The sequence below is a fragment of the Rhincodon typus genome, unplaced genomic scaffold (assembly GCF_021869965.1).
Source record: "Rhincodon typus isolate 14 unplaced genomic scaffold, sRhiTyp1.1 hic_rhity00002040, whole genome shotgun sequence".
NCBI lineage: Eukaryota > Metazoa > Chordata > Chondrichthyes > Orectolobiformes > Rhincodontidae > Rhincodon > Rhincodon typus.
In genome coordinates this window covers 13,346-25,000 of record NW_025967678.1, presented here as the reverse complement: position 1 = coordinate 25,000, position 11,655 = coordinate 13,346, and the positions used below count along the sequence as shown (strand labels likewise).

General features: G+C 37.0%; 1 protein-coding gene across 1 annotated transcript in view; it reads right to left on the bottom strand.

The window, feature by feature from the left end:
- Nucleotides 1-4,565: 4,565 nt before the first annotated feature.
- Nucleotides 4,566-11,655, bottom strand: part of LOC109910890 (exostosin-2) — a 10,934-nt gene continuing 3,844 nt past the window's right edge. The window contains exons 2-3 of the mRNA XM_048592923.1: nucleotides 5,978-6,167; nucleotides 4,566-5,294 (exon numbers count right to left, since the gene is read on the bottom strand). Of these exons, the coding sequence (XP_048448880.1) occupies nucleotides 5,269-5,294; nucleotides 5,978-6,167 (216 nt within the window). The 3' untranslated portion in view covers nucleotides 4,566-5,268. The remainder of the gene's footprint in view (nucleotides 5,295-5,977; nucleotides 6,168-11,655) is intronic.

Here is an 11,655-nt window from a genome sequence, read left to right as displayed (position 1 = left end):
TTTATTCTTTGTTTTCTTTTCTTTTAAGCCTGGAGAATGGGGGGTGAAAGAGGAGGCCTCTGGCGGCAGCAACACCAGGAGGAGCCAAACACAGCTCCACTCCAGGCTGGGGTGTCCTGACGAGCAAGGAACAGGTCCTTGGCTGACTCTCTCAGCCTGGACTCGCAGGCTAGGCTGAGGGTCCTGGTCTGCATCTAGGCCCAGCGCCTGATGGAGGTGGAAGGTATGGCGGTCTCCCTGTGTGGCAGTCACCCCGTGTGGCGGTTTGTCCCAGTGAGGACATGTTGCTGCCGTGTGGAGGTTTTCTTCATCTTCAGCGTCCAGGCATTCTAGTGGTCCAGCAGGCAGTCTCATCCAGGAGTGACGGTCTCAGCCCAGCATGGTGGTTTTCTTTGGTGGAGGCTTCCAATCCAGTATGCTTGTGGTCCAGCATGGTGGTCACATCCCAGCTGTGTCTTCAGGGTATTCCATCATTCCTTAATCAGCCTTCCCCAGCCCAGAAGCCGTTAACTGACTGTCACAAACTTTATCTTAATTTTACTTTTTTTTTATTATTATATGCGACTTCTGTCATTGATGCAGGTGCTGTGGTAGAGCGATTTAAAAAACTTTTCACTGTATTTTTCATGTAAAAGCATACATGACAATAAATTTCTATTCTATTCTATTCAGTTCTTGTCATCTACTATAATTGCCAAATGCATCCCTGTTCTCACTCTGTTAACTTGTGGTTCTTCTTTTGGATAGCTGCTTATAGGTTGTACCTGGGCAGTTTCGCACTTCCATCATCAATGAATCCTCTGCACTTTGTTCACCCACTGAATGTCCCATTTAAGCCAATGAATTAAACTACTGAGAATAAGCATTTTTCTTGAAAATCTTTTTAAGGTTTATTTGCTCCAAAATGTGCTTCTTTCTGAAAATGTAATTCCAGCTGATACTAGGTGTCTATCTATGTTTATTACTTTCACATAGTCTAACAATTTAAGGGCAAGCATTGATTTTGGGATTTACAAATAAACTTTTTCAATCTTAAATATAGTCTATTAAATTCCATTTTTTTCTCTGGCGTAACCAACAGTCTTCTAAATTCAAAGACTGACCATCCCTTGAATGCATTTCATAAATCGTCATTTTTTAAAAACAAATTTTGTTTGTAGACATTAATAAATCATTCAAACCTTCCTCAATGTCCAATTCCTAGCCTCTAGCTCTGTAAAAACACTTTACACCTGACCCAACTGCTAGCAGAAAATGATAGTGCCAATGTCATACCTTGTTGCTGCTTTGGTAAGGTCATGATCTGCATCCATATACCTGCTTCTGTTTTTCCACTGATCACAGGTTCAACTTCATAGAACATCAGTCAGAAATTGTATACTGACACCTTGCTTTTGGTTTCAGCATTCTTTTTAAAAGTAACTCACATCACAACCTTCCGTCTGAAAAGTAACTCAATTTCCAATCTTTCCTATCAGGCAACCACCTTCTGCTACCCCCCAATGTTAATTTGGAGCTAAGCCTATAAATGAATTACACGTGAAGGCACCTTTTCCCTGTGATAGAGTTTATTGAATGAACAGCAGCACACAGCTCTACCATAACTCCCAATACCACCTGTTTGCCTTCCATATTTGCACATTTAACCATTTAACCAAAGTCAGCAGTTGAACCCTGCCTACACTGACACTCATTTCTGGGAGACTGACTTGGAAAAGGAGTAGAGTCAGGAAACCAGCATGCTGCTGTGAAATTCTGCACTCACCCGTTTTACTACGGCCTCAAAATGTCGTCTTGAGAATTCTAAAGTTCCGTCTCCTGAAAGCCAAATATGGTTTGATACAAAGGTATCTCTAACTTTTATATTTTTCACGATTACAGAAAGTACTCCTTTGCTCATCTCCACCTTTTGAGACAAATACACCATTGCATATAGCAATAACTTCATTTTGACAAGCACTATGTGTTTTTGTGAATATAACAATTATTGATATTTCTGAACTGAATAAGAGTGAGCAGATGTCAGCAGTAAATGAACAGTCCTAGCTTTTTGTTAAACTTACACTTGTTCACAAACTTTCGATGATCTTTTTTCATTTGAAGTTTCTGTCAGCCAATAAGTTAAATAATCAAACAGTGCAGCAGCTCTACAAGGCATTTGGAACCTCTATGAATAGAGCGAGTACCTTTGTCCCTTTAATCCCAGGCTGAAGTACCAGTAATGTATACTGCATGGTTTAACTCAGAAATAAGAAGTTAGATTGTTTGACACCATGACAAAGCAAGGAAAACAAGCAAAATAAAGAAACGGGAGGAAAGATTGGATTGAGTGAAAAAAAGAGAAAAGCAAGGAATTTTTAAAATTAAAACAAAATCTAACTATAAATAATAGCTAATGGAATGATGTTTTATACTTGAAAAAATATTCTTTGTGCCAAGGATGTTGGTTAGCAGTAATTAATACTTACAAAGCTGTTAAAAGGCATCTAGACTAGAATGCACAAGGTCCTGTTTTTTTTGGTGAGCTTAGTCTATTTCTAGAATATTACAACAGGACCTCCCCACTTTTCAACAAGTTTGAATGATCAATTGTTTGAAGGAGCCATTTTCAAGAAGTTTACAGAAAAAACATCCCCAGGCAGAGATGACAGCATAGTGGTAATCTCACTAGAACCGATCCAGAGTCTAGACTAATCCTCCGGGGACAATGGTATAAAGCCCATCACTTCACTTTGTGGCATTTAAATTCAGTTAATAAATTTGAACATGAAGCTAGGCTGAGGAATTGTGAAAATAACAATTAATATTCATTGCAATAAAAATCTGGTCCACTATTGTCCTTTAGGGAAGGAAATCTGCAATTCTTACCCCTTCCGGCTTTCATATGACTCCAGACTCACAGAAACGAGGCTGACTTTTAATTGGCCTCAGAAATGGTCTAGCAAGACACTTTGTCAAGGGCAATTAGGGATGAGTAACAAGTGCTGGCCCTGACAGCATCACCAAATTCCATGGAAAAAAATAAACTAAAACCACTTGCTGGAAGTGGTGTCCTATTCGTGCATAATTAACAATGTCTTAACAATCAAGCTGTTATTTTCACAGCAAAATAGTGTCCAATATTTTTATTTAAAACAAAATCTGTGACATCTAAGCTTCACTTTTGGCAGGTATCATGATACAGGTGTTGGGATAGTACACAAGCTTTCTTGATAGCGCTGATAAGTTACGGAGTAGAAAGAATAAAACTATCACCTTGAAAGGAGATTTGGTGTTATTGTTTCTTCTACTAAAATTTGAAGAACATCATCAGCACCAGCACCTAAGTTTTATCTGAAAGCAGTCAGTAGCAAAAATAAAGATGGAATAATTCAGGCAAGTGTCTGGATTCTTCAAAACTTTAAGAAAAGCTACCTAAAACTGAATGAGCATATTGGAACTCTACGTTTTTGACAGGCACTTGCCTGCTATCTTTTTGAAAGCAGGTCACAAGAAACCGATCCAGAGGCTTGGATGTGAGGGAGTTATTAACGAGCAGAACATCAATGCCATGGTGGCAACAAGGTATACAATCATACTGGTTAGAAGTTGCTGCTGTTGACGAGAGGAGCTTTAGATTACATATATGATTAAAAGAAATTGTATCACATAGTTGGACAAGAAATGGTCATGTCTTCTCTGTGCATGGGATATGACACAGTCAAAGTTGCCAAGCCTTAGAATAGTATTAATTAAGTACACACTCCACATTTTTGCTTGCAAAAAAAAAAACTAGTAAGAAGAACATAATACGACTATGTAACAGGTTCATTTGTATCTGAAACAGAAAAACAGTTAAATATTTGGGTACAGACGAATCCCCTTTTCTCCTCATTCCTGGGCCATGTTACAGTTAAATAATGATTTACTGTAGTCATAAGGCTAGGCTTAGATCATAAATTTCTTTTACTACTTTTGTCTATGTCTTGGTTTAATTTTGGAGTGCCCAGCTTGTTTTGGTTTGTGAGAGAGAAGCCTGGGAGTGCCATGACTGCAATTTCATTTCATTCTGTGTGCTAATACAAGCTACTGTATAGGCAAGTATCTTGGGGATCAAAGCAATTGCTGCACTGTTTGCAATTAAATCTAAGTAAAGAATATGGTTAAAAAGTGAAATTTTATGTTATTTAACTGCAATAGTAAAGCTTGTAAACTAGTACTTTTCAAATTATAGAACCAGTGCTGCTTATCAGAGTGCCTCAAATTGTGAGATGCATATACTTCTGCTTCATTACTCTAAATCTTCAATAACTTCCTGAGTTTAATTGGCTATAAATCACATTTTCTTTTGCGAAAACGCCTGCATTACTTTCAGTAATTGAGTGTTTTAAGTCAGCCTAAAAATGTTCAAGCTTATGTGCAGACCTTAAACCCAGGTGGTGCTGATTTTCTTATCTACACAAGCACCTACTCACAAACTTGATTCTTCCGGAAAGGGATTATTGTTTTAAAAGGCAAGGACTACATTTTGTGCTTCATATTTCACAGTGGAATTGAAATATTTATCCTAGGAAAGCAAATGCAGTTTTATCAGTATCTACTTTTTAATCATAAGCCTTTAAATATTTCTAGTCATACAAATATATGTATACACATGGATTGCAAACCCACTTTATGTGATCAATAAGATACTTGTGTTCTTTAAAGACAGAACACATGCAGATTATCTTAACATTGAAAGATGCAATGAAATCTTAGTACGTTGAATGTCTTAACTTCCATTGTGTAATTCTGAAATTGCTCCGGACTTTACACACTCCACTGTTTGTGCCTGGCCTCTAACTGGGTCTGTCAGAGATGTCTGAAACAGCTGGCTGCTTTACAGAGGCTTCTTCCCTGATTTGGGAAGTCTTGGTTTAGAGATTTCCACCAATTGGTGGTGATAATGCATTTTTATTCTGGGAGACATTGAGGATGACCTTGAAGCCTTTTCTTGGCCCTCCTCGAAACTGCTTGCTGTGGCGAAGCTTGGAGCAGAGGGGCTTGTTTTGGACATCATGTAGGGGATGATGTGGTCTACCAACTGACCGTACAGTGATCAAATGGAACTCATGCCTTGATACGGGGGATGTTGGCGTGACAGAGGATACTGTTGAGTGACACCACATTATAATTGAATAGTAGGAGATAGCAAGGATTGCAGATGCTGGAAGTCAGAGTTGATAAAATGTGGAGCTCCACATTTTATTGACGATAATTGAAAAGTAGTTTTTCTTTTCCTATTAAACATCACGTAATTGATTTGGAGAAAACACCTGGAGGAACAGTGGAAAAAATGAACTGTTACATGAACTAGTACTTATTGAAATTATGAATTTATTCCATTTCTACGAGGACTCTTCATTGAAATGTAGTGCCACATTTATAAAACTAGATAAACTAAATATCCACAGATTATAAAAGTGCATTATTTAAATGGCCTATTAAATATTCTAAATTTAGCACTGAAATTGGGTCACTGCTCACTTGTGATTTATAAGGATATGTAAACTTACTATGTTTTCAATGAAAATTTATAAACTGAAGCAACACTTATTAACTTGTTTTCTCTTTCAAACTATTTTGGGAAAATTGGAATTTTTTTTTGGGACTATTTTCTGCAAAATTGAAATATGTATTTTCTAAGATCAGACTATTTCTGTTATTGATATCTTGCATATTCTCAAATCAAGTATAACGCAACCCGAATGCACAGCAAAGCTATGTTTCTTAGAGGCAGGAGAGTCTATGGATAAAATCACACTGGTCTAGACAATAAAATATTCACTTCCACAAGTTTTGAGAATCCTTAATTTTATGGATTAAAAATACAAACTATGTACAATGGTCAAACCTCTTCCATTTAGTCTATATGATCTGATTATTTAGTTTTATTACATTCCCATACTCACTTCTTCTCCATATGTATCCATAGCATACTGTTGAATTGACATCTTACCTTCAGGGGGGCTCTTATTCTGATTGTTCCACACAACCAGCAATTTGGAAAGGCTGGGCACCTTAGAAATTTCCGTGATCACTCGGAATAGACTTTCAACACGGTCATACGTGAGGACGACAGCGGTGAAGCCTTGCGATCGAGGTGGAATGAGTGGAAGGAAGAGAGGATTGCTCACACTCACCACTTTCTGAATTAAAAAACAGTACAAAGATAGAAAAGTTTTATTAGCAACAATATAAAAAAAAAATTTTGATTAACATGACCGTATTTGGAATGATCCAAAGCTACTTTTCAAAATCCCTCAAAATTTTGATTGAAACATTTCTTATGTGACACGCACATCTAGTACGAGTAAATATTTTATACAATGCTTACTACAGAGGAATTCCAAAATTCAATATAAAAGTATTCGCTTGAACAGGCAATCAGTTCCCATCTGATTTGTCTCATTCCAAAGTATGTGAGATTAGCTCATTCACAGTAAGTGTAAGGGTATCATCTGAAGAGGTGAAACACGTACCAAGGTCTCAAAATTTCCAAGTGTGATCTAAGATCATTATCTTATGCAACCAGAAAGAAAATCATTGGTACTACATATTTAAGGCAATCCACAAGGCATTTCAACACACTGTCCAAATGTTATTGCAATGTTTTTAATTCCAATTCATGCTATGCATTTTTACATAAGGCAGAATTGTATGAAAATATTGTTTACATAAACTGCTCAATCTAATCAAACAACAATTCAATGAATTTTATCTGCAAATAGTTTGCTCCAATGCAAAATGTCAACATAAACCCACTTTTGCTTTTATTATGGTACAAATAGCATTTTATATATTTCCATCTTAATAACTTGAACAGTTGTGCATTCATTTTCCAATTAACCCAATCAAAAAAGGTTAATTTAGCTGCTTTGCTATCAATATGGTCAAGAGTTTGAAATTTTCAAACTCACTGTTAAAATAGTTGCCTTTTGTTTTTACTTGCATTCACTTCTTTTCAGAAACCCAACCTTTGTAAATAATTTCAAGTTTCTGTGTGCTCATGTATTCTTAAATAGGAACTACCATATTGAGAATTATGATTTGTCCAATGACCCAGGAGAGGAAAATAACTCAAACAAATCTACTGAAAGGTCACTTCCAAATTTGTCTTGTAGATGCTAATCTCAGGCTAGTGTAAATCATTATAAATCTAACAGGGGTAATGGAAAGGGCAACTCAGTTATTGCACTAGAAACATCAGATTATTTTATCTGTGTATAATTCACACTCCCTCCATTCGAAAAATGCATTATTAGCAAAATAAAAAAATGTTTTCTAAATTTTAATACTTATAACTGTGCTTATTCCAGACATTTAAACCTCAGTGTCTGCTCAGTGCCAGAATACAAAGCCAGCAATATTGGCACCAATTCACGGTATCCCAGAATACTCCTCATATGACATGAAGGAGGCAAAAGAACAGACAGATACTGAATGCTGACATGATGTTTTTTATTTAAATATAAGAAATAGCAAATTAAATATTACCGTATGTTAACTTCTGGGAAAAAAAAGGTTTGGCAGAGGAACCCCTGAACAAAAATTATTGGAAAAAAATACATTCCCAGCTTTGACAAACAAAAGAATTGGTAGATATTTATTAATATATCGATCTTCACCAAAAAAAAGGTTTCAGGTCTCCATCAATGTAGGCCAGCTGTAGATAATTGCTTACTAAGGAGCTCAAAGATCATCAATTCAACTATTTTCAAAGATGTGCGATAATGCCTGAAATAAATGCTGATGTAGTTCAGTCAGCATCTAAAAGTGAAAGTGTCCATCTTAAATACTAATATCCTTCTTTTTCAGGCAGTTTTGTGTGTTTGCAGATTTTTGTGTGTTTCTATTGAAAAGTCACAAATGTAAACACTTATTTCTTGTTCTTAAAAAGTTTGACAACACGAGTTGAACATGCAGCACAATGGAATGGAATCAAAATCTAACTCATTATGTGAAGACTTTTGGAGATGCAGTCTGTGGCATGACATTGACCTGTATTTTCTTTTACTAGTTTTGGTAGTCACACTGCAATTTGCCATCATTTTCTGTTTGAATTTCAGATCTCCTCCAACTAATTTTCACCATTTTCCTGTTGTTTTGTTTGTGTGATCCCCTCTCTTGCCTTTCTATTTTAAGCGAGTGTAAGCTGTTTTGTTCAAAATTTGAATCCATCACCTAATTGTTCTTTATTACCTCGTTGTTTTCTATTAAGCAATTAACCAACCCATTAATCCTAAATCACAGAAGTGTTATGCTACAGAAGGAGCCCATTCAGCCCATTATACCTGCACTGGCTATTATATGAGCATAATTACCTACTGAGAATCTCCTGGTTTCTCCCCCACACCTTTGCACATTTGGTTTTAGCAAACAGTACGACTGAAGTTTCTGTTTCTCTTTTCTCTAACCATATCAAATATTTAAAATTCTTTTAGCTTATAATTTCGATAAAGCATTTACACATAAAATTTTGACTAGCTTTACTTCTTTATTAAAGCCTTCCAAAATCTTTCAGCATTTTTAGTTTATATTTCAGTAAAATTATGCCATATTTTTTGAAGTATCTAATGCAATGAAGACACAAGAATTTTAAAACTTATATCTCTGTCATGTAATTTGCTATTAATGGAAAAACAGAACTGTTGCTTTTTCCAATTTAATTTTGAACCAATAAACGGCAATGTAATTTCTTTAGGCCAGAACATATACATTTTCCAGGCTAAATTCAATACCTTGGAACAAGAAAATTGCTGGAGAAACTCAGCAGGACTTCTGAAGAAGAGTCACTAGACCCAAACCTCCGCTTTCTCTCCACAAATACTGCCAGACCTGCTGTGATATCAACAGCCATTTTTGTTTTTGTTTCAGATTTCCGGAATCCACAGTTATGCTTTTTGTTAAACACTCTGAATCTGTCTAATCAAATATTTAGAGTTATGTAAAAGCAGCATTAACTACCAAGAACTTAAAACGTACAACCATTGAAATAATCTCATATATGATCATGTTCAAAACAATACTGATTCTACAAGCTCATAGCATCAAGTCGGAAGTACTGTAACCAGTTGTCCATAGGTATAATGATTGTATTATATTACTGCTACTTCAGCACTTCTGGTCACAAGTCAACACTATCACAGTTCAAAGTGTGGAGCTGGAGGAACACAGCAAGCCAGGCAGCATCAGAGGAACAGGAAAGCAGATTTCTCTAGAAGGGTACCGACCCGAAACGTCAGCTTTCCTGTTCTTCTGATGCTGCCTGGCCTGCTGTGTTCCTCCAGCTCCACACTTTGTTATCTCTGACTCCAGCATCTGCAGTTCTTGCTATCTCACTATCACAGTTCAGTTTTGAGCAACTGGTTAATAAATAAGGAAACATGAGTATTTGGTAGGAGGACTGTGCATCTCATGTAGGGCTGGCACCTAGAAATTGGAGTGGAAACTTTGACATTAGCGGTCTCATAAGTATATCCTACCACTGCAAGCAAGCAATGTAACTGTTCCCAAGGGAATATATTGCAACACTCTTTGGCTTCCTTAGTCATGTGCTTTTAAATGGTCCTTTCCCAAGCATCTGATTTACTGTTCAATAACCACCAGTTCATCAATTCAGGAAGCTGTCTTGACAGACCTTGATTATTGAAATATCTGTTTCTGTGATTTGGACAGAATTAACATCCTGTGTCAGCAAAGGCAGATCGCATTCGAACACAATTCTATCACCACAAATATTTCGGCCACAAAATATAATCAGATTGAAAAGGATCAATTTGAAATAATGATAAACTTCACAGAGTTCATTTGAAAGAATAAAAATGGTAATTTCTCATCAGTATGTCTGAATTACAGCGTATTTGAAACAAGAAGATAGTTTCATAAAATAAATGCATTAATGAATCAAATACTTTTGAAAAGATGCATAGGTTCATGTTCATGACAGTACAGAATTTCCAACTGGAGACTCAGACATTTCTGCTATGACGTACTTGCCACCCACAAGATCTGCACTCATCTCTATGTGAATTCTGGCAATCGGTTTCCACGTTTCCCACAGGACCAAAGGTCTCGAACCAATGGATAGCACTTTGAAACTTGGCCACTGTCTATTCCTCCTCATCTTTGATATGATCAAATGCAGCATCCACTTCTCTTGTCAAGCTCATTCAGCCTGCACTGGCTTGATTTTAATCTTGTGCAAGTCTGCTACTCTAAACCTGACTTTTTTTAACTTTCTTCTGGTTACTTTCTTTATGGAATCAACTCATTCAAGATTCTAATGCCCACATCTGACATGCTCCAAATCTCATCAGCCCTGAGCTCAATGACCAACACAGGTTAGCAAGTCTGGGAATCCAACCCTTTAACAAAGCATGACTTGAAATCTCAAAGTATCAAGTAATTTGCCTAACAGTATCACACTTGTCACACTGACTGACAATTCCTTGAAAATTGTTTCCCATGTGGATAAGGCCATGATGAGAGTGGATTGAGCCTGCAACTCCCGTGATGACATAGATTTAGAAATTCTAGAGAGGCCTGTCTGGCAGAGTATCAGAGAAAGTGAAGTGTTTGCACCTCTGCCTGAAGATTAATTTCTATTTTCTGTGGTAGTAATTCTAGACCAAAACAGATGAATATTGAGGTGGACACATGCAGAAACTCCAAAGGGATGAGTGATCAGTGTTACGTTCAGCCACATCTCCTTCCACCAATACGTGTCCAATGACTGCCTGAACTGTATGGAGCAACAAAAATACCTAAGATAATGTGTGAAAAACACTTATAACGCTAGGTGAAGCTCCCCATTTCAGACAATATCCAAAAGACAATTCCCTGTTAGTTTCTCTCCAATCATCATTTTAGTATTCCTTCAATGTCACTGAGTCAACACCCTGGAACAGTTCTCTGGGTGTACCAATACCAAACAGACTGTAACATTTCAAGAAGACAGCTCACTACTACCTTCTTCAGGGTAAATAAAGATGGGTAGATGCTGGGCCAGCCTGTGAAGACTACATCCCTGTGCAAATATAAAAACAAATTCTGAGCCCCACATTGAGTAATTCTGCCACTTGGCATGGCCTTCAGGCTAATGGGAAGAGATTTCATGAGAAGTCCAAACTGCCAAGATAAAGGACCTGTCTGCAGAATGTGTGGTATTCTAGCATATCAGCTGTGTAGTTCCCCAAAGTTTCCACATAATGGATACATAGTAAGTACTTGAAATATTATTGCTATTAATCTTCACTTTATAAATTTTAAAGGAGAAAATAATTATTTCAGTTGTTATATCTCAATGTTATTGCTCCCTCTTGTTTTGACAGTTCTGGATCTATCTTTAATGTAACTTTAATCCTTCAGAATTTTATTTGAAGTGCCCATGTCTGTACCCAATGTGGTCCATGCAACATTTCTGGGGAATACTAACTGTAATGACTTCATTAATATGAAAGAAATGTACTTAATCAGGGATAACAAGGTGTAGAGCTGGATGAACACTGCAGGCCAAGCAGCATCAGAGGAGCAGGAAAGCTGACATTTCGGGTCTGGACCCTTCTTCAGAACCCTTCTTTACTCTTCAGATCCAGACCCGAAATGTCAGCTTTCCTGCTCCTCTGATGCTGCTTG